The 24,337-nt window shown below is 40.5% G+C and overlaps 1 protein-coding gene across 1 annotated transcript in view; it reads right to left on the bottom strand.

Annotated features, from left to right (window-relative positions):
* Nucleotides 1-8,952, bottom strand: part of FRK (fyn-related Src family tyrosine kinase) — a 51,775-nt gene extending 42,823 nt beyond the window's left edge. Inside the window, exon 1 of the mRNA XM_010573437.1 lies at nt 8,522-8,952. Coding sequence (XP_010571739.1) covers nt 8,522-8,952 — 431 coding nt within the window. The remainder of the gene's footprint in view (nt 1-8,521) is intronic.
* Between the last annotated feature and the right edge of the window lie 15,385 nt (nt 8,953-24,337).

The following is a 24,337-nucleotide window of genomic DNA, read 5'->3' as shown; positions in this document are numbered from 1 at the left end:
TGCAAAGTCCAAGTTTGCCTGCCGTTTCTTGATAGCCCATCAATTAGTGCGACTGACCAGGTTTATTTCTAATTATTGCCTTTGTTAACATTAAACGGTCAGGTTTGGTGTCTGTGTGTTTGCCTGCCTCCCTTTCCTTATTGGCAAGGTCCTCAGATAATCTTCCCGAAAAAGAAACATTCCTACACTTCGCATACCCTTATCGGTGAGTGCGACTGAGCGGGCTTGTCCTCGTCACCACCTCCCTTCTCATGGTTTGTCCCTCAGGTTTGTCCCTCAGGTTTGTCTCTCCATGTTCTTGTGTATGGCTCCTTTCACCACACCCTCAGAGGAGCAGAGACTCCTTCCATACACCCTTACAGAGACTTCCACTAACTGAAAAGATCAGCAGTTTCAAAAGGAAGACTGAGGTTTGTGAGTTCTCATCATTTCTGAAATTCATGGTATATATTCATTCCCACACGTCATTCTCAGATTTCTTTTTTTCTCTTTTGCAGTGAGGTTTGAAAAGTTGTGCTGCAAAAACCTTTGTGCTATAACTACAGAAAAATATTATTAAACTAGCAATATATCTGCTTGAGTGAGAGAAAGCGAAGGGAAAATGTTTAGCAACATTACTGCAGGTAAATTTATAATGTAAAATATTATAGAGTAGTCTGCATAGAAGTAATGAAAATGTCAATTAGTGCAAACCTTTATGGAACCATCACTTATTATTTAATTCACTGCTTTGTTTTTCCAGTTCTCATTGATTAAGATTAGTGTACCAGCACGGAAAAACTGTATGTATTTCTCTCTGGTTTAAGTGATAAAGCAAAGGAATGCATTCATGATCAATATTTTGTTTGACCTTCTGAAAAGCTATTTCCAGATGAATTCTAGGCATGACTGGAGAATTGAAAACTGCAAAGATGTAGATTTCCATTCTAGTTTCTTGTAACACTTATGGGGTTTTTTTACAGTTTTGAGGTGCAAACCTGAATTTCAACATTTAAGGAAACTCGGATGCACAAGCTTCATAACTAAATAAGTTGAATCTCTTAAAGTTCTAACACAAGAAGGGTCTTCAAATATGTCCCATATAGTACTATTTAAAAATCACTGAAAATTGTTTTTTCCTCTTACATGTAGTAGTAAATATATAATGATCATTTGTCTTTTTTAAAATATCACCTAATAAATTATATTCTTTCTTTGCTATGCATACTTTTCTTGCTTAACTTGAAAAGGAACAAAACATTTTATTACAGAAAAACATCTGAATCCTGACTAATCATATTTTCTCTACTAATCTGTTTTAAAATTAAAGTGCAGGTAAATATTGTGTTGTCTAAACTAGGCTACTAGAAGGCTGCATCATTATTACAATGTTTGCACAAGGCATCTCTTCTATAGCCTCACATTAGAAGATAGTATCTGTAAGATCATAACAGGACACATCCTGGGTTTAGTTCTGCACCTTTGGTAGGAAGTAAAATGAATTGATGGGTAAATATGTGAGGGTAAAGTCACTGAGGTCTGCTGCCCGGGCTGACTCGGGTGCATTAGGGCAGATGGGGCAGATAGGTGCGGTCTGTAAAGCACTGGTCCCTGAATTTCACAGGGACCTATGCAGCGCTACCATTTCCTTTTGTGCCTATTTATTTTGACCATGGGTTTTTTGAGTTACTCATGACTAAGCAATCACCAACCCAGAAAAAAACCCCAAACACTTGTTTAGGAATACAAAACTTTCTGCAGAGATGAGAGGGGTTTTTGTGGGTTTTGGTTTTGGGTTTTTTTTCTTAATAGCTTGGTCTTTACCCACAGACAGAAATAAAGAATTGTGCAGTGTCAACACCTATGCTTTTGCTAAACAGATTTGACAATAGGTCCATAATTAGACATGGCAGTGATGTACCCTCTGACATTGCTTATACAACAGTTCCAGCCTCTGGTGAAGTACAAAGGGAACAGATCAAAGAAAGTGGATGGGCCTGTGCACTTTTCATAAAATCCCCTCTGAAACAGAATAACGAGGCTAGAGGAGCCATTGGTTTGACCTCGTAGGGTCTCTCTTATGTTTTTATGACTTAATCTCTTCGGTACAGATATGATCCTACACAAAGAAAGCCCCAAAATCTTCTATAACCAACAGTGCTTTTTACATGTTACAAAATAATTCTTCACAGAGATACCTGACCTAGTTTGTTTAAAATCAGTCCAGCTTTAGGACTTCTTAGCCTGGCTGAACTGTTGGTTACTATTTTTCAGTTCTAAACCAGCTCAGCGATCACTCAGCTCTGCACAGCTCTGCACAGCGCTGCACGGAGAGCCATCAAAGACAGCTATTGAGGAAACAGTAACCATTGTACAGTACCTGGAGAATGTTTTTGCCAACAACGCTGCTCAAAACCAACTAATCTAGGCTAGCATGCACAACGCTTATTCCTACTGAGTCTGAAGAAAAAACACCAAACAGAACTATTGAGTTATTCTGACCAGTATATGGTCTTTGTTTTTCTAAAAGGCACCGTAAAGGCCACCTGGGTTTCACAGTGCTGTAAGAGAAGTTAACTGGCTACATTTGCAGGTTTTAAGGATATTGTTTCTGGCCTTGACATGATTCATTGTCAAATCTTTCACAACAGGGTAATGGAAACTAGTATATAATGATTATAATGTATAACAGACACCTTAATTTCAAATAAAGACAAGGTAGGAAGAAATTTCTTCATTTCTTAGAATTTGAATAGACAATGTTGTATATTTAGAAAACCACATTGACAGAAAATAGGTGACCTAAATTAGACAGGTTTGCATGAACTGCTCATCTACAATGTCATAATTCCTTCCACCTTTCTGAGCAGATACACACATTTTCTGGACATGGGTATACATGTGGATGTGTAAATACTGCTGGCACTTGACAAAATCTGACCTTTCAGAGTTCTGCAAACCATCTCCTTTTGTGTTCAGTGTATTTTTGCTTATTTAAGAAATGAGCAGAAATGAAGACAAAGTTTGAGATATGCTTGAAGACAGCACTGGAATGCTCAACCACAACTAAAAAAGTGATTAAATTAATGGTCTTTTTGTAGTATTCAAACATTTAAATTCAAGAGAGACACTCCAAAACATGCATGGCAGTTCCAAACTTTGGGTACTTCCAATGCTATGAACACAGGGTCAAAAAAGGACAAAAGCATGATTTTCTAGCTTTGCAATACACACCTTGTCTCACAGGGCTGTTTTGCATGGTCTTAAAAGTATCAGTCTTATAATCTTTCTCTATGTTGTGTGTGTGTACATGTGCACGCACACATGAAAGCACGTACATAAACTACATCAACTGAATTTCAAATGAGTTCACATACAGCCATTTTGATGATTTATAAATACATATTTTGGTGACAAAGAAACCTTTTCTACCAAAAACTGTATGAGAATAGCTTTTGTACTTAATGTAACAGGATCCAAGAATGTGAGAACAACCTACTATTACTTTGTGTAGTCATGTTAGCAGTGAACAGTTTTTACAAGTTCATTTCAGTACAAGGGTTACTGCTGATTCTGGTGGTGTCCTCAGGAGTTTGTACTGTAATAGAGAGGGGAATTATGAGAGCGAGAGAGAGGGAGCACACAGAAGCCACAATGGATTACATTCAGTTTTGTGAGGTGTTCAGCGGAATCTAAGGTTTAACTTTAAAAAGAGCCTCTGGACATTTTGCCTCTAAACACTACTTTGAAAAATGACCCACATGAACCAAAGAAACCCCGTAAGCCTGACTTTGCAGAAAGTCTGAAACAGGTCAGCCCAGGGAACGCTTTATTGTTCATGTACAGTAACTCGGATTCAGTCAATGCAGGAAATAGTTAAAGCTGACTCAGGTCACAGAAGGTGAAGGAATTATGGAGATTGACAAAAATAACCTACAAGTCACTTCTGCTTTCAAAGGGTCGTTTAAAAAGCTCATTGTGGAATTGACTGGTGAGGTTTCATTGATTAGGTCTGGGGCTCAGTTTCCACCAGCTGGGAAATACCTACATAAGAAATCTGTCTGAAATAAGGAATGTTTCGGAAACTGGCAAAAGTTAAAAGTAACTGCTGTGATCTTCTTTGACCTAATCTACTAGGAATTTGTGTAGATTTACTTCCTTCAGCACAGCAGCAGCAGTCTTGTGTCGATAACGCTGGCATGAAGATATGGAATGAAGCTGACTTTCAATAAACAGCCAACAGGTCTGTCAGGATGGCAGGTGAGAGCCCCCTCTAAGTACACTCTACCTTTCTTCTAGAAAAAAAGAATTCATGTCACTCCAACAGTGAGGGAGTTTTTAAATTTTTTTTTCATTAAAATTAACTGTACAGCTGGGCTATATTTGTTGTCCATAACAATTTGCACTATGTCATTTTCTTGTTTAGTTAAAACAACTGGCAGTAATAAAATAAGGGCAGGTGAATGTGTTACTATGGTTCCTGTTTATAGTGCAGAATAACAGGCACAGAAAGAGCAGAGACAGGAAGGTCATGCTCCTTGCCAAGAAAATTTATATCTTTTAATTCAGATTTTGGTGTTAGTCAAATTGCTTTTTCTGATCATCCTTTGCTGGACATGCAAGTTAAATTATGTGACTGTATCTCCAATTGCATCTTTTGTGTTTCTTTTTCTAAATGTTACATGCCTAAACGTAGAAAGAAGTGCATTCTGAAGTCATGGGATGCAGCAGATACAACCTCACTCAAAATTCCTTAGAAATGAAAAATCTGTCTGGCTCGTGGTTTTGACTGCTACCTGTGATGTAGAGAGAAGAGGAGCACCAAGTGTTCTTACAGTTGCTAATTTATCTTTATCATTAGCATAGTCTGAGTCTGCTTGTAGTCAGACACTAAGTAAAAGAACATTTTTGTAGTAAGAGATTTATTTCCGCATGAAGTGAAAGTTCACTGTGTGACTACAGTTTGCTAGAAGAATGCTTCCACTCCTCGGCTGCCTTGTCCCACCTATCCCAGGTAGGGCCAGGACAACAGCCCTGTCTCCAGAGACACTATGCACAATCCCTTCACATCCCTCCACCTGACAGGTTGTTGTTAGTATAAGGAGTACTGCAGGTGCTAGAAAAGATCAACAAAAAGAAGATGCTTTACTGGTAAATATAAAAATGAAAGGCCTTGTTTCCTCAGTCTGTCCAAAACAGCCTTCATGGTAGCAGGTGTGCATTTCTTGGATGTATTTAATCTTATGCAGCACACATTTGCACAGCAATGCTGCAGCAGGCAGAACCCAAGCCACATATTTACCTTTTTTTCCCCTTCCCCTATTCACACAGGTTGTTAATGACTTCATCTGAGTCATTCACACTGGAAGAGATCACTCAGGCCAAAGGAAGGAGGCAAGAGAAACTTATTTTTAACAAGATACCATGCTCAAATAGGAAGTGTTTGACTTTTGGCATAAGTTAGTTATATGACATAAATATAATATAAATATATCAGCAAAATATAAATAAAGTCTCCCTTCAGCTTTAGCATACAATTTCTACCAATAAACTTTGGTCTGAGTAAAGCAACACAGTAAAAAAATCTCGTTCTTTCTCAATTCTGCTTGAACATTCTGATAGCCAAGGATACACGAAAATTCCCTTTCTTTTAAGTAGTATTTAATTTTTGTTTTCCCCAGGCTGGAGATATTGCACACCCTTTCTGCCCTTTCATCCAGTTATTGATCTACCTTATCAGCACCACCTCAGTCATATTGGACGGAGTCAAAGAGAATTCCAGGAATAAAAACTGTTATCTAAATAAGGACAAGGAAGAAAAGTTTCTTACTTTCCTTCATTCTCTTTTTTTTACCCAGTGAAAGTTCAAAAAGGCCTTTCTCACTGCAAAAAATCACGTTTTCTTCCAAAGCTTCCTAAGAGTCATACCATGAATCAAGTCTGGTTCCCAGAACAGTTTAGCCAGTTTGTCTTGATCTAGTAAGATGGAGATACAGTCCAGAAATAAGCTAAAATTCCCATTGTCTCTGCAGATACACAGAAGCTAGTTGCAGCTAGGAAATGTGCATTAAACTAGCTCAGAGACTGTTGATCAGCTGTGCCTGGCAAATACTGCAAAGCCTAAACAACACACTGCAAATATATGGTATATATGCATTTTGGCAGGTGACCATGTAATTCTAAGTCTTCCATTCTTTGTCAGTTCTGTGCTGGGACCATAAAGGACTGGCATAAACGATGCAAGGATGCAATAAAAACTTCTGTTTCCACAAATGTCTATATCAGGGCTGTGAGCAACTGGCCAACACCAAAGGGGAGAGATAATTAAAATGAAAATGGAAAGGTGAAAGAAGTTTACATTTAAAGTTTGGGCAGAGAATATGATTAAAACATTGAATTTTAATTAAAGAGATATTAGACCAACTTTTTTCACCCTCATTCTTTTACTTTAGGGAAAACAAGGGTTAGTTCTTTAAAACATCATTACTTTTGCTCTTATTGTTTCACTAGGATAAGAGAGGTGTGAAATGCAGAGGGTGTGTGAAAGGGAATTCTTGGAGGAAATTGTAGCAAGGAATATTCCAGTTGGATACAAGGCAAAAAAGTCTTCACCATGAGGGTGAAAAGCTCAACTGGAAATGCTCAACTAAGCAAATGGGCCTAACTTTATTTTGGCCATGATTGAGTTGGGACAACTGCTTCAAATGTCCTTCAGAGGTCCTTTCCAACCTGACTTGGTCTATGCTTATATGTGTGTGGCCTGACAGCAGACAGTCTTGTATACATATGAAGATCACTAAAGCCAACTGTCTTAGAAGAAAATCTGAGAAAAAACAACATGTTTAGCCAGATTAGTTTTGGTACAAAAGTAAAAACTCATTCTGGAGGAATGACTTCATCTGAGAGCTGTAAAAGCTCTCTATTTCCTCCTCTCCAGTGTTCTAACAATCTATAAAGAAAAATCTTTTGCCAAAACTCAGTCTTTATTAATAAAGGGAGAAAGGTATATAAAGAGAGTAAAATAAAATAAAATCGATTCTGTAACAAGAGAAAACCAGAGGTTACGCAACAATGCACTTTGGCAAACTTAACTTTGTATTTGATGATTTGGTATAGAAAGGTAAGAGGGACCTTAAGAGCTGAGACTTTGTTGTATAACTGTGCAAAATTACTTTCAAAGTATTAACAGCAAGCAGAAATCTTAGACGACTTGTAATAAAACTAGTTCTTGAAAGAGAGCAAAGGCCAAGCTGAGTTGAATTAGAGCCTACCACCATTTCTCAAGTGGTTCAGAAAGTGCCTTCCCTGCAGATTAATTTCTGCAATTTGAAGAATTCTTCTGAACATGACCATTGAAAGGGTTGTCTGCCTGAATACAGAAATAGAAACAGCTGGTCAGACTCTGGAAATTAAGGTCTTCAGGTTAGAGAGGAATCTTACAGTTGCCCCAAAATGCCTCTAGCACAAATCCTACAGCTGATAAAAGACTGGCATAATCGTATCTGAGCCAACTCTCCTAGCCCTTGGTGGTACGGTGGGCAGATCAGATCGGAGATGATGTTTCAGGTCCAGATGAGATTTAACTGTAAAGCTGCAACATCATCCCTCTAAAGTCAACATTAATTCTGAGACTAATAATGGATGCCATTTCTGCTGTCTCTTTCCACACCAGTAATTTTTGCCAAAACATACCTCTGGAACTGCAGTCAGACCTATTTCAGCAAACGCTGCCTCTCACTGCAACACACATAAGTAACTCTGCATCCCAGGCTGACTCAGACCTTACTCATCCTCACTAGGGAGCCAAGTAACTGATTTTGTGTGATTTCTGCTCTAGTTCAGAATATTAAATAAGACTGGACATGGTTTGAAGGGGCAGAAAAACATGGGCTGCATAACTAAACTCTGTGAAAGTTTAACAAATTCAGTTTGTACTCCCTTGCTATATCCACTCTTTTGCCCTTTGCAATACTTACTCCAGTTAAGTTTGTCCTAAGAGTAGAGATTTGCCTCCAAAGAAGAAACAAATAATGTAGAGGAAACCATAAAAAACTTATCTGTTAGAGACTTACCCATCATTTGTAAGAAGACGTAAAGGTGTAAAGGTAGCTTCCTGAAACTCTGATTAATTGATAACTTTGCAGCCGGTTAGGCTGAACACTGTTTGGGGCAGGGGTCATATCTTTTCACTCTCTGGGAAGCATCTGACACACATGTACTGTTATACAAATAAAAATAATAAACAATCACAGTGGTAACCAACCTAATATTCCCAGATGGTTCTTTAACAGGTGATTAGGGTACATCAGAGAGTGAAATTATTTAAACCAAAACAAAACCCTCAACACCCTGCCTTTTGTAATTGATTTTCTTGTGACCACGGTGTATTTTCCTTGCACACACCAGCTAGCACTATCACTGGTAGGACCACTGGAGGCTGAGCACGGCAGGGTACTACTCGGCAAGAGAAAAGGCTATAACCGCCTGTCCCAAACCCGTTCAACCCAAAGAGACTGCGGTGTGCATTACGTGTGTTACTCACGGTTCAGCTTCGACGCTCTGGTCAGCAGCTATGTAGTTGGCGGGGATGTAGCCCTGGAGCTTGCGGCCAGGACAGACTGACCCTGTAGGCAGTAAGAGCCTAGCGTACCACCAGCCCTCATGGGATGCATCCAGCACTTCAAGCCTATCCCCGGCTTGGAAGCTCAAGTCCTCCTCAGTGCGAGCCTCATAGTCGAAGAGTGCCACAAATCTGCAAATATTCACCAGATGCTGGCCAGGCAGTGGCGGTAAAGGCTTCTCTTTTATCTTACTGTCTCCATCTTTCTGTCCTGCTTGGAAGTCATGCCCTACCACAGCAAGGTTGGCGAAGACTTGGCTGACTTTCTCATCCTGCTCACCATCTCTCCCCGAGAATAAGCATGGGATGTAGGGCTCCAAACAGGCGCAGTGCTTCTGACAAAAGTTTCCCATCCTGTTTCCTCGTGCCTTCCTCTGCTTCTGCTTTTCTCTTTTCCCAGTCGCGATACCCTTAGACCAATTTTTGCACCATTAACATCTTAGCTTTTTGTAGGATTTCTTCTCCCCCTCCTCCTTTGGCACAAAATGAAACAACTCTTGGCACAGCTGGAAACTCCTCTCCGAGCCCCACTGAGAGCTCATTACAGGCAGCTCCTGGATCGGGAGTGAAACCTGAGTATTCAAGTGCCGGAGCACATGTGGAGGGAATTTCTCACTTCCTCTTCAGAACAGGAAAGCAACACAACTGCTGTGCTGGGCTGAGCTCCGGGAACAACAGGGAGTGTGGAGCCTCTTCTCCCACAGCAAAATAATAAAGTCAGAACATCTAAGCAAGGGAGGCTTCTCAATTCTTCCTGCTTGGGATGGGTGTTTTCTTATCTCAGAAGAGGTCCTGTCATATGATCAGCGGTGAAGGTCTGTGAAGTCTGCCTTGGTAATGATTAACCACGCTGACCTGCCTATTTCCTCAGCAGTCTCTGACGTGGACAGCTTGAATATTTCTTTTTGTTTCCTGGTTTCTGCTGGTTTCAGTTCCCAGTGGGAAGCCTTTGCTCGCCCGAGGCCAGCAGACGCCCTCACCTGGAGCACACCTGCGGCTTCTGCTCTTGCTCACACCCGGGCGCTTTCCCCAGCCAAGCGCCTGCCCTTCAAACCAGTCCTCTGGCTTTTTTCTTTTTTTATTGAGCTGCATTTGGCACTTCTTTCAAGGAAAAGTAAATATATGGGGCTTACAGTAATACAGCAAGAGATTTTAATTCATTCTTTATTCTGTATTTTAAGGAAACAAAAGCACTAGCCAAAAAAATTGCTCTAGGCGGTTGACTAATTATATCAACCACATATAAAAATAATGGCTGTCTTCCAGCCACCGTGTAAGCCAATGAAACTACATTGGCCAGTATATTCCCACTTCTAAAGCACCTACAACCTGGCATACAGACCAAGCACGGGTGTCTGGGTACTCCTGTGGCAAAGCAGCCTGGCGAGCGGACTGCCACATCCCAGCAGTGCAGCCCAAGCTTTCTAACAGCTGGAAATCACCGCAGCCTGGGGGACACGCAATGCTCGGAGCAGGAGCAGGAAGCACAGGAGATAGCCTGCCTGCACCATGGGGTGGCATTTCAGTAAGAGGCAAACTCTTACAGATAAGAGGTCAATCAAAACCCACACATGGATCTATAGCTTCCTGGCGGTAAAGAAAACTGGCTCCTTTAACTGCTGTTTTCCTAAACCATTCACACATGAGTCACAGCCGGGGCTGGACAGACCAGGGAGGGGTCCTGGTGGGTGCAGAATTCCCTCAGGCTAAATTAAAGTGAAGGGACACCAAATCATCAGTTGAACGTTTTATTTATGGCAGAAGCAGCTTGAACTTGGAAGGTGTAACAGTAGGTGGTGTGGTTTCTCACAAGAATTGGCATGAAACTACGTCAGTAAACTGTGTAACACGTGGTAACGACATACATATCAATTGAGGGAATAAGGAGATCCCTCCTGTTGAGTCTCGAGGTTCAGAGCAGACCCCCTTGCTTTCTAGACTCCTTCTCAGAGAAGGGCCCAGGGGTGGCTGGATCCGCTCCTAGTCCCAGGCTTGGTCAACGGGTTTGTGTCTAAAGGGATGAGGTGTAGGAGTTGGGGGGTGGGGGAAGAGAAAGAAAGAGAGAGAGAGAAAAGATAAGAAAAAGAGAAAGATTTCACCAGCCCTGGGTCCAGCGTTGATCCAGTCAGCCAACGGGTCCAGTTCCGGAGGGCACGCGCCCATGGGTCTTCAGTTCGTGTCCTTTTATAATCTCCTTGACCCTCCTTCGGGCGGGCACTGGAACTCCTTGCGCTAATTAGGTGTCATGCGCAGTTTGTGCTTTCAGAACCTTCAGGAAATGGGTCGGTGGGCTTGGGGGTCGTTTGGGGAGTAACTTCTCCCTCCCTGCAGGCATGACCGTTGTTTGATCTTTGGCCATGCATGGTGAGCTGCCCCGCTCAGCGGTGTCAGTACAGGGAACTGCGCACCCTCCGGCACGGCACTGCACGCCCTCCGCGTCCTGTTCCTGATGTCCTGGGCTGGTCTGTACTGATCAACTTCTTCTCCTGTTGGAGACATTAACTCTTTTAGTCCCTCACATGTGGTGTTGCTATGCTTGCAAGCAAGCAAGCAAGTTCCATTCCTTCCCTCAACCACAAAAGCCAGGCCCCGGCGGTCTCTGCAGGCTCCGGTCTCTCTGTGTCTATCACGATGAGTGTTTGAGGCATTAACTCTGTCCAGTCTCTCACAACACATCTCTCAGCTCCATTTAGAGTTGCTGACTTCTGTTGCTTTACTTTACTAGAAAGAAAACCCAACCAAATAACTTAGAAACCAAAGCCCCTTGTTTTCGTCATGTCTCAGTCAGCCCTTTGAAAGAGGAGACCAGTGGCACAGGCAGAAGCCTACTGATGGACTAGGGGCTGTGGGATGACCGAAGGAAGTCCCCACTCAAAACTTATCACTATCAGGTGCACGTCCACTGAAGAGGGATGGGGGACTGCCTACTCGCTCCTCTTCTGCAATGCTGCCAAAGAAACTGAATAAAGGAGAAAACACCATGCACATTATGTGATCACTAAACCTCATAATCTGTAGTGAACCCTTTGGGTCCGATCAAATATGGCATACTAGTTTTGGAGATTATGAAAATAGTATTTAGTTTCTGAAGCACCCCTGGACATGATTTTTCCCCACAGCAATTATTAATCACTATCCAGATCAATAAGAACACAGATATCTAAGAGATATTTACTTTTCTTAGGTCTGATGGACAATATCCAAAGTCAGGAATAGCCTGTGTTGAAAAAGAAACTATCTTCATTAGTCTTGTTTAAAGAATTATCTACATGTACTGAAACCAGAGAGTATTAGAAAAGTTGTATTAAATAATCTGGGGTTTTTCAGTTTGCATATTTGATTGGCTTTTCCTGTAACATTTTGTGGTTCTGGCAACTTGGGCTTTAATCCGGCAAAGATTTGCATACACATTTACTGCACAGAAGAGCTTCACCATGACAATGGAGCCACTTGCATCGTACAGAACCAATCTCACGCGCAGCTCTTTTCAGGATCAAGACCTATCTTTACACTCAGCTACCAATATACATACACATTAGAAATCACACTGCATTCACTGAGACCACTCAGATAAATATTTATAACTGTAGCTAGAACAAGGTTTAGGCCTGCAAACATTTGTGTGTATGCATATCTTATCTCAAATAAACCCAGGCTTTAAATTCATCTTCTCTCCCAATTTATGCCCCTGCTTGACTTTACAAGACCAGAAAGACTTTTGCTGGAAGTGATCGATAACTAAAAATCAGTTTACTTTCCTCCCAATCAACTCTTCAGGATCAGTTCTACCTATGAAACAAGTAGACTTTAACAAATAGCCATGAATTCCATTAGATTTAAAACTCTCTTCAAAAAGAGAGAGGAATGGGGTTGGTGAGAACTGCTGAGCAGATTCCTGAGCCCATGTGGGGCAGGACTGCAGCAGTGCGTCTGCAAGGGTCTTTGTTCCCATCGTGGTGACTTTATTGAGGATTCTCTGCATTTCTGAAAATAAAGCAGTACTCTTTATGTTTTAGAGACTATATAATTTTATTACAGGCAAGAAAAAAATGAACATTTAATAAAAATGTTCTTGCCAGTTTTACTGAAAAAAATAAAATCTGATAAATCCCATAATCCTAATTTCCATGCTCACAGTTTGGAACAAATGAGGATAATCATGTATATAAAGGGTCTTTTCAATATAAACTATTGTCTGAGTCCTCTGCACTGGTATTATGTATAGTTTAATAGGATAATCTCTGCATCGCCTATTTCTGGGCTTAATTTAGTTCTTTTGCCTTGCATCCTACTATGTTTTCTTTTTGCAGAAGGAGGCCAAACAGATCTGTATTGCTTACTGGCCTTCTGTATCTTCACTTAATTTGTTTTGGAGGCTGAGTGTCAAACCAGAAAAGTGTCCAAACAAATAAGCTACTGGATGTAATGTGACTGCAAAAGACTTAATCAGATATATTGATGAATTTTATTAGCAAAAATGCTTTGAGAAGGATACAAGAGTCTCACCTCATTCTTACAGCCAGCAATAGCTAGCAAGAAAGATTAATTTATTATGACCAGAATGGCACATTTACAGTACAGATACTGAAATTTAGTATTCTGGTCTCTATATTATTTAAAAAATCATTAATACTGCAAATAGTTTCTTGAAATATGCAATACCTTAAAACAAAGATGGATCATTTACAATCTGTGTCTGACAGGATCATATAAACTTAGATTTTAGAAAAGGAAACAAATCTATTCAATCTAGTACTTTCCTCCTTCAAACTAGGTAATTCCCCATTGCTTTTAAAGTATATTTCCTGGTTCCATGAAGAAAAAACTCCACGCTGATACTATAGGTTTGAGGATGACAGATATCTGAAGTTACTTTTTATATTCTATATGTAGCTTACAAAGTCCTATACAAGTAAGACTCTTGCAAGGAGCCTTACCCCTGCTTAAAGGATTAATTTGCAGTCCTCTAAATCCATTAAATCAAATTCTAATTAACTTAAAGTCAATATTCTTTAGGCCTTGTTTATTCTACAAAACAATCATGTTTAAACTGGGTGGTGAAACATATTTCTTAGTCTCCTGAATGGACAGAAAAATAATGTTAATATGATATGTTTTAGTAAGCCTAGTACAAACCTAATCTGCAACACTGATATTAATTGAAGTGCTCTTGGAATGAGGTACTGCTCTGCATGAATTAAGGTATCAGACAGACTGAGTCATATTAAATAAGTACAGATAAGATTTGAATCCATAATATTGCAAAAGTCTTGTTTTGATAGAATTTTTATTTGTGTTTCATGCTTTCAAAAACAATTTTGTATGAGTTTTCATTACAGATATTTCCTATCTTTATTGATTTGTATGTGCTCTGCATGAAACTATTGGTATAACTACACAAAATCTTAGAGTTTTAGAAGAAATGAAACCTCCTCCACCTCATAAATATGCTTCTTCATATTTCAGAGACAGGGAGTGAACATCACTGAGCATCGGGGTTTGGTAGTGATGATACATGATGTTTGAAACAATTCCCCTATGCCATGCAGAGAAGAATTACAGTCAGAATGGTACTCTGCTGGGGAAAAAAGAATATTCCAAGGCAATATCCACCAACGGTTTTGTTAAGAAATATGAATCATTCCAAAATGGAAATTGATAGAGTGGTTTTTCTTAATAATAAGATGAGATCACAATAGAAACAAACACTTTCCTCCAGAATTGTTCCAAATTTTGTAAACAGGAAAAAGCTCCATGTGGGAACACAAGAAATTAATGTATAAAATACAAGAATTGTAATTAAATGACGTATGAAACTGCTGCCTGTAGCATCACTTTCTATATTGTATAATCTTTTTCAAGTCAGTAGTTATACTGCTGTGTTAATATATGCTAATTTAAATATTTGAGATAAAATACCTCGCTTCGAAAAACTTCTTAATGCATTATGATACAGCAAGTCAAATGTTCCAGCAAAGTAAAATATTCAAATAATATGATCTTTAAAGAACTTAGAAAAAAAGCAAATGCATACTGCTCTGCATCTGTGCTTGGGAAACAATTTAAATTATTAAATATTCTAAAGTTGTGTTGTTTTTTTAAGGTAACAAATTGAAATGAAGCACAGTGATTTTTTTTATTATAGCTGTCTTTTCAGCTATATTTCTTTCCATTTGCACATTGGAATGGAACACATTACCACCACTTTGTAGCTTTTTTATAATCCTTTTAATCAGCACTTCCATTTTGTTTCTGTAATTTGCAAATTGCCATTCTTTTCAATGAAAATAAATTATGTGAGTAATTTTACTCTTGACAAAATTGTTTATTCTTATTGATTAATCACTTTCCTCATTTTGTATATTATCTTAAACCATAAATTCACAAAGACATAGAGTTATATTTGATTTGGCATTTTCCAACCTTAAATCTTTTGCATTTGTAATGAGAAAACTCTGGCTATTTATTTTCATAAGGCTGATCCAGTAATCCATCTCTACTCTAGAAAGCATTAAAAGTACATTTTCAAGTGCTTCAGTGATGAGGGTTGCTTATTTATTAGCTGAATTTGGGCCTAAAACAGGCTATGTCTGACAATAAATGAACCCAGAGGAATAAGGCTCTGTCAAGGATTGACAGAATAGAGACTTTCTCTATTTGTTCAAACAATCAGATTTCACTCTGCTTAAATTTAATGTGAGTTTTGCCATTATCTGCAATGGGACCAGACCTTAGCCATTATTTTTCATTTTATTGTACATTATTCTAAATGATATACAGCACACACTGTTAAAAATTGTAAGTTAATTTGCTTTCTATGAAGCAGCCCTTCTGAATAAAACCACGCTGTAGCTCTCTAAGGCATGAAAAATACTTCTAATCGAATCTATCTCTGGGTGTGAAAAAATATGGTAAGTGGATGACAAAGAATTATCAGCGGACATGACTTCACCATCCTTTTAAGAAAATGCCTTCCAAAACTGACCCTGTTATGGATAGTTTTTAAATTTAGGAAGTGTATATATTTATGAAGATTTTATGATGGGTCAAGACCATTTCTCACATAACTCTATCAAAGTCTGCATGCTATTCCATGCATGACTTATGAACATGATTTACCAGCTTTATCTTCAGAAGTTGGAACTGCATCAAGAAAAGCAGAGAAGTCCAGAGGGATGGATGGAAAGCAATACTATATCAAAGGACTGTTTCACCTGTGAATGCAAGGGGGTGTTTTTTTCCCCAAAATAAAATCAACATTTTCTCCTGACCTGTGCATGTGGGAAAGACAGCATCTGACAAGAAGCTAAAACTTACAATTAGAATATATTGATATACCATATAAAGGAACACATTTTTTTAATTACTTTAAATTACTGAAATATTACCTGTAAAAACAGTAGAAAAACACTAGCTATTAATTTTAAATTAGAATTTAGAATAGAATAGAATAGAATAGGATATTTTAGTTGGAAGGGACTTACAATGATCATCTAGTCCAACTGCCTGACCAATTCAGGGCTGACGAAAAGTTAAAGCATGTTATTAAGGGCATTATCCAAATGCCTCTTAAATGCTGACAGGCTTGGGGCATCAACCACCTCTCTAGGAAGCCCGTTCCAGTGTTTGACCACCCTCTCGGTAAAGAAATGCTTCCTAATGTCCAGCCTGAACCTCCCCTGGCGCAGCTTTGAACCATTCCCACGCATCCTATCACTGGATACCAGGGAGAAGACATCAGCACCTCCCGCTCCACTCCATTTTACTTTTAGTCTTCCTGCTAGATAAACCGTATTTATACAAATCGCACCATGTTACTGTAAATTGTGCGCACACTAGGATTTTATACAGCTAAAATCTCTCAGTAGGAAAAGAGCCGGGTCTATAATCAGTTCCTGTGATTATATGAACGCTGTGTACTGTCCATCCGTCTTCCAGACTAGGTCCCCCTCTCTCCTTGTATATTTTCTATATAGTTTCCTACCTCCTGTTTTGTTTCTGCTGTATCTGTCTTTCACAGGTATGCAGTGAGATGCTGTACAAAGAACATTACCCAACATTCAAGACAAGGTCTTTATAAACATAAGGAAAGGGATAGGAAGCAAGCACCTTTAGTGATACTCACTTTCAGTGAGCACTTGTGATACAGATTTTTGTTGTTGTAGACAAAATAATTTACTCTCCTTCTCTGACAAAATTTTCCCAAATTCATATTCCTCTGTCTTTGTTTCCACAGTTTTAAACCTTATAGGAATTAGCCCTCTCCCTGACAAGAGCATGAAGCTCAACACAACAACATAAGTAAAGACAAACATATCGTTTTCCTAAAAATAGAAGAGGTGGCTCTGACCTTCTTCACAGACTTACACAGAAACAGAGTACAGATCTTTAAAAAGTTAATCACCATGATGGAATCTTCTTGAGGCTTAGTATATACTTAAGAGTTTTAGAATATATTCTTCTAGATCACTTCCTTCTTATCAAAATCCAGCATACTTTTTTTTATCCTTTCATCAGATCATTACTAGACACCCTCTAGAGGCCGAAGCAGAACAGTAAATATTAAATGCAATTTATATTCAAAATAAGCTCTTATATTTGAGATTTATGAGCATTACTATTAGCATTTTATTATTGCAGGTCCAAGGAACATCACTCTCAGTGCCCAGTATACTCAGCAATGAACACATGCAGAAGAACATATTTCTTAAATAGAAGATCAAGCACTCCTTAAGAAAGACGACTTACTGTTAAAAGAAGAAAAAAAATTGATATCTCTACTCATCATAATGATAGGATAGAATTTGGTCTTGAAATTCCTAATATGGTGATGATTGTAACGAATTAAGTAACTTGTGTTACTTTGAAAGCACAATTTGCTGTGTTACATTACTGTGGGTTCACTATTTCTGTACTCAGCCCTAGTAAGGCCAAAACTGTAGCAACATGTACAGGTTTTGATCCTGTATTCCAGAAAAAAAAAAAAAAAAAGATATTGACCAATTTGATTATGAATGAGTGATGAATGAATATCATCCAGATAGAGAATGAAAGATAAGCAGACTCAAAACCCCTCAGCCTTTAAGGAAAGATCTTAAATAATTAAACAAAAAGAGTGTGTGGGAAAATAACACAGTAGCAGCTTTCAAATAGATAGAAGACTGGTGTGCAATGACGTTGTTCTCACATCTGCTAGGAATAGGACACGACATAAGAAAAAAAGATACATTAGAGCAACAGAGACTTTGTTTTGACATGGCGGGGCGGGGGGAGAAAACTCAGCACATTCTGTGTGTAAGGGCTGTTAAACGCTGGAAGATATTGCTTCAGTGGCTCTTTGGTCCTTTTTAAGAAGCAGTTAGACAACTGACTGCTAGGGATGTTTGTAGTCAGATTGATCCTGCCCCAGGGCAAGAAGATGACTCTCTTTAGGTCTGTCCTAGTTCTGTTATCTTCAAGTCTGTAGTTTTATAGTTGTGGCATTTCCCACTGGCTGTTCGATAGCTCTGTTCTTTCGTGCAGACTGTGTATTGAAATACCTCAGATTTGTCTTTTAGGCAATCATTAGCAAGCGTCAGGCTTGAAATGCCAGCCTGTAACCTACTTGAACAACTCGGAAATCCTCAGAATGTCTGAATTAGACATATTCCAATTTTACTCATGAAGAAATTGAAGCCATAAGCGATTAAGTTACCTGCCCATGAATATACCATGAATGAATGGGAAATGAGCACTGAGAACTTAGGGGTCCTACTCTGGATTTTACACTTAAAATTGTAAAAATAAAATAATGGTATGTTAAAAAAAAAAAATATAAGAAATAGGGCAGAGTCCCATAGATCACAGAAACTGCACAGTTCTCTCGCCATAAAATACATACAGGTCTACTTTGGAAGTATAGCTTCCCAAAAAGTCCATATTTCCAGTACAATTTCTTTTGACTAAATGTAGCATCAATCCAGCTCAAAAAGAAAAATCTTTCAAAGTACCTTTAGACAACTATTCCGAGTTTTAAAATATATACTCACTAAGGGTCCAGCAATCAGTCTTGGCTATTAATCACTGACAAAATCATTGATTTTCATTTCCTTCTTTCATGTTGCGTGGGAACAGCCTGAGTTAGATTACAAGATCTGAGAGAGGCGATAAGGACAATAAGCAGGCTTTTGAGAGATTCTGAGCACCTAGTGGATTACTGTCTGTTTAACCTTTTAATGAACTCTTGGGTTTAGTTTTGGGAATCTTGTCTCTTTAGCAGCATTACTCTCATTTCTATGCTGGTGAGACAGAGAACGTAACCAATATAGTACTGAGGTGCCAGATGTAATCAGACGTCCTACTCCTAGCAGGATGCTATAAATTGTGTGTACGTGATTCTACTGAAAAAGTTAATGTGTCCATATTTTGTGCCATATAAAAAGGCTACTAAACAACCCAATAAACAGTAAAACTTCTGAAATCGCTAGATTCTAATCAAATCTTAAATCCTGATCAATAGTCAAGCACGTTCACCGGGCTTCTCGACCCAGTAACAGTCACCCTGTGTGTCACAAAGGGATGCCTTGAAGATTACATAATATTTTGCTAAACTTTTAAAGGTCTACTAAAGAAACAGTAAGCGCGAGTGACTTTTTCAAAGCAAATATATTCCTGACAGCTTTCATTCTCTCACACAGAACCAGGTTATCCTTGAAATGAGTTAGTGTTGTTAGAGCTGTGTCTAGTAAAGCATCACTTTGTAGTAAGTCAGAGGCCTGCTTCTGTATATTCTTAGCTTATTCCTCTGATGGTTCCTAAACGAAAGTAGTTCCTTCTAAGTGTCTAAACTTAGAAACATAGAACCAAATCCTGCAATCCTGTTTATCTTTAAACACGCAAAGAATCCCATTGAAAGTACAAAATTTTTCACGCAAAATCCCAGAAACACGTGTTGCACCTGTGTGACTACCATCGACTACCAGTGAGTTTTTCTCTCAAGCTGTGATTGAGGGGTCAGCGACAAAGCTAGCTTTACGCTCCCTTGGCCCTATGACTTCAATACGTACAGCATCGTTATGCCAAAACAACCGCACTGTATTTGAATCTGGTTATTGATCCACGCATAAGAGAGGAAGCAGACGGGTAGTGGTGCACTGTCAGGAACTGACTGTAGGATGGGAGATGTGTGGTGGCTTTTCAGGAGTTGTTAAGGGTGGTTGTGTGCTGTGGCAGCACCAGAAGGACCAATACATGGGGTCTACCTGAGACGGGAGAGAAGTTAGAGCAACCACAGTGCTTGCCTGGGGGCTGCCCCAGGCTGTGGGGAGGATAAGGGGAGCTCTCAGGAGACATGTATGCAGAGCCCCCTGAGCTGGGCGGGCTGGGTGAGCCTGAGATGTGGGCTCCATCCTCCTGTCAGTCTGGGATGGAAGAAAGGGTTCTCAGATGGGGAGTGTGCGCTGTGAAGAGCAGGGAGTTATCTCAGCGGGGAATGCAGGCATCACGCTTCAGGGGGGATGAAGGTACTCTGTCAGTGCAGGATGGGGATGCTGTGCTGTGAGGCACTCTTCCACCTGTGCATTGAACAACTTCATGGGCTAAAAGCTAAACCAAGTGGAAACCTGAGGTTCTAGCTCTTACCAGTGTGCTAAAGTAAAATATTAACAAAAAAACCCAACACTTTTTTGTTTGACTTATTCTACTCCAAAATTATTTTCCTTTGCTTTTAAAAACAAACAGGGAAAAATCTAGAATGTTCTGAGCTTACTTTTGCGTAAGAAGGTGTTACTGGTCTAAAATGAAAATGCTTCATGTTTATTCAAATTCTTGTTCTGCTTCCAGATATCACTATTGCATAGTCTTCCGTAGCAATACGAGGGGCCCTTTCCTTTTTTTAACTAAACCCTTATAACCTTTGCTTAAATAGGCAAATGGCTGCAACTGCATGGCTGGGACAAAACACAACTGACAACATCAACTTACACAGCCTCAGGAAAATAAAACGAAGTTTAAGGAAAGTAAAATAGACTAAGGCGCTGATGATTCAAAGTTAACTCTGAGGGATGCTCCAATGTATCGTAATGCTGCCCTCTTAAGGACAAAGAAAGCGAGGAGCTGGAGAACCTGCCTTGCTCAGAGGCCTACAACTTCTGTGTGACAGCTAAGATTTATTCGAGGTATCTTGACATGGTTCTCATGCCTTTATGTATGCTACCGCACTCCGTTCCGTTCCGTTCCTTTCGCCCTCCGGGACACGTCAGTACACCCTCGAGCTCTAAAGCTACACGGTGGCAGGAGCCCCTTCTGCGAGGAAAGCAGGCGCGAGGCACGACGAAGACCAAAACGCCCCTGTGCGCGTCTACGAAAGGCTTCGTCGCGTCCCATCTCGCACGGCGCACGTTTCCTGCAGGTCGCGAAACGCAAGGGCGCAGAGCGCGGGCAGCACCCACCCGCTGCCCCGTCCTGCCCGCTCCACTCCACGGGGGTCTGTGCGCCCACGGGCAGCCCCACCACCACCCAGCGCCGGCCGGGGGGGGCTGCGGGCTGGGGGCTGCAGGGGGGACCTCCCCCCGGGCAGCCCCGACTTGAGGGATGCTGCTGCCGCAGGCGGGGAGCCACACCACAAGCAATTCTATCTCCTTCAGTTAGAGATCTCCCCTGCGAGGACGGGATTTACAGTTTTTCCCAATGGGTTGTTACCACGTATTTACAACACAAAAGTAATTACTGTGACGCATAAATTAACCATGGGGAAAACTAAAATATTATCAGCTCGGACCTGGTAGCCCAAAAGGTCAACCGCGGTTATGTGGACATCTCTGCGTGGCTCGTGGTGCCATCAAACTTGAAAGACAGAGCTGAAAAACTAATCCAAAACAATACTGTTAACACGTTAAGGCAGTTCAGTTGTTACAGAGGATTTTGATTAAAGGCAGCTCCTTTCTGAGGAAGGCCCTAGAGTGGGATGTCAGTATGTCTAAAGGATTCATCTGGAAGGAAGAAACTGAGAGTCAAAGCAACACTTTTAAGACAAAAGTAAAAGAAATAAAATTGGGGGGTTGTGTGCTGAAAGTAAACTCCCGAGACTTTCCTGTTACCAGGTTTGTGCTGCGAATACTGAAAATTAAGGTGATATTCTGTCATTTATCTTCTCTTTTCCCAGAACAGAAAACCGATTCTCTTCATCAACATTTTCTATATTTCTTGTTGTCATACTTCCAATTTAATCTTCAGCCTCGTGTACCTGAAATTTAACTTGCTGAATCTCTCCATTGGTGAGTATTGTTCCTCACACAAAGTGGTTTAAGATTAAATATGATTAGTACTTTTGTGTTGTAAATTCCAAGATAGCTTGTCATTACTGCCAATATAATTGTGCAGCATTCACAAAATCTGGATGTTCAAGATTACATTCAGTTGACAGTGAATACAGTGACCAGAGGGTTGTACTAGATGATCTTTAAAGGTCCCTTCCAAAACAAACCATCCTATAATTCTATCAATGAATATATACATGATTTTTTTATATCTGTCCAGGTGTTTCAATACTAAAGTTGTGTTTGTGGTGAGTTTTCGTATAAAATGTTTCACAGGCATAGCAAGCAAAGTTACAAATTTAAAATACAAGATTTTGGAAGCTACATGAGTCCTTTTGGAAAAAAAAAAAAAAGTCATTCTGGAATAAGAGAGCTGTGCCGATATAATCTGCAAGTCAGATCAACCTTAAGTATGTGAGGATAGTGTGAAACAGCACCTGTGGGTGAACTCTTGGACCTACTTAAGTCAACCAAAATTGTGGCCATTGACTTCAGTGGGGCAGGAGTTTGCTCCATGTTTCCTAAAGTGAGCAGGTTAAGGAAGGTAAATTGTCTTGTGCTCTGAGTTCCCAGGCCACTGCCTCACCTTGACAGTTATGAACCCTGTCGTGTGTGAGATCCTGGACGTATCTTTCTGCATGCTCAGGCTTCACACCTGTTAATTTGGATATATTTAAGCATATATGCATATATTTATTTATTTACCATATATCTAAACCATATGTATGTGTCATTGTGTATATGTAATTTATGGTGTGTGTATATCTAATGTATGGTGTCTATATAATATACAATGTATATATAATGTATGGTGTGCATATATATACATACACATCAGCATTAGAAAGTATATTAAGGTCTGTGTGAGATACTGAGAACCTTTGAAAGAAGCTGCTATGCAACGGTCTGAGGTAAAATCCTGCAATCCATTTCTTTCTTGTTCTGACATCTTAAGTGCTCATCCTGTCCTACTATTAGCATTAGTGAATTTTATTCCTGATTCCCATGTATTTTCCTGTCTAGCCCACTTTCTAATCTGATACTGAACTTGCCTGTGGAATTTTTAAAGATGTGTGATAGGTCATGTTTTTTAAATTTCTCTCATCTCTGTCTACTTGAGCAAAGCAAACTGAATTTTAATAGATAAGTAGACTGTATCTCATTCAACTATTTGAGTGTATTTCCAAAAGCTTTTCACTCTGGAATACCAAATCATCATTGAGCCATCCTGCAAAAATCAAATCATAATTTGATATAATCAAAACACAATTATTTTCATATAATCAAAACTGCTGCTGTGCACTGCTGCTATGGTTATACGCCCCAACTTTGCCACCTGCAAAGCACAACACTTACAGCTGTGCACAGGAAGGCAACGCTGGAAAAGATGACTTGCATTAAAAGTTTCATAACAATTGCTCTCAGTTCAAATACTTTTGATATTATTCTATTTATAGCCATATGAGAATTTTAAAAGAAGAGATTTATTTGCAGAATAGCGAGCTAGACTTTTTCATCTTTTGTGAATGAAAACGAAGTTTTGGTGGTGTCACTGGCCTACAGAAAGAAAAGAATTGCAGAGGAGTGAGGAGGCCCTGCAAACGAGGCTGTCAAGCCCAGCCATTTAAGCATCCCGAATCTGGCCTCAACTAGACACTATATTCAACCACAGAGAACGGAATTAAGTCAACGCAGCTCTCATCTGTTCAGTTTTCTCCAAACACAGTACTTCCTTTCAGACCGCGCTTTCTTTCTAATCGCGCTACGGCGATACTCGATGGGCAGGTACCTATCAAAGTACCCGTTTGATTACGTTGTCTGGAGGCAGACCGTACTGTTCGTAACGCTGTTCTTTTTTTTTGATTACCAAAGCCGTCAAGAAATTAAAAGGTAGGTAGTTACCTCTGGGGTTCGGGGATTTTGACAGCTCTGTGCGGACACCGTCGCTTACTTCACAGCGTCGCCTATACCCCACGGCCACTCTGGTAAGGAAGCAGTGGCGGTGTTCGCCCACCCACGGAGGACGACCCTCCCCAGCAGGGCCCCCTCGGTGGGCACGGACCGCCTGCCCTCACCGACCCGAGGCCCGACTCCTTTCTTCCCCTCCCACCCGCGCCCCGCTCACCGGCTCTCGCCCGAACACCCTCCGCACGACGCGCACCCCCGATGACCTCCAGCCGGGGCTGGACCCTCCGTTTCCGCGCCTGCTCCCAAGCCCTCAACGCCTCGGCGGGAAACGTTACGTTTGAAATCCGAGCGCTTAAGCACACGCCGGTTGTACTGCCGGGGGCTCGCCCGCCCGCCCGCCCGGCTTCCCTGGAAGCGACGGCCCCTTCGGCGGGGGGGGGACGGGGGGACACACATTCCCCCACACACAGGTGCTCGCCCCGATCTCCGGGCCCGGCCTCGGGGGCGTCCCCACAGCCGGCGCAGGTGAGGGCGG

This window comes from Haliaeetus leucocephalus, unplaced genomic scaffold (assembly GCF_000737465.1).
Source record: "Haliaeetus leucocephalus isolate CR32 unplaced genomic scaffold, Haliaeetus_leucocephalus-4.0 Scaffold384, whole genome shotgun sequence".
Lineage (NCBI taxonomy): Eukaryota > Metazoa > Chordata > Aves > Accipitriformes > Accipitridae > Haliaeetus > Haliaeetus leucocephalus.
This window is presented reverse-complemented; position numbering and strand designations above follow the sequence as displayed.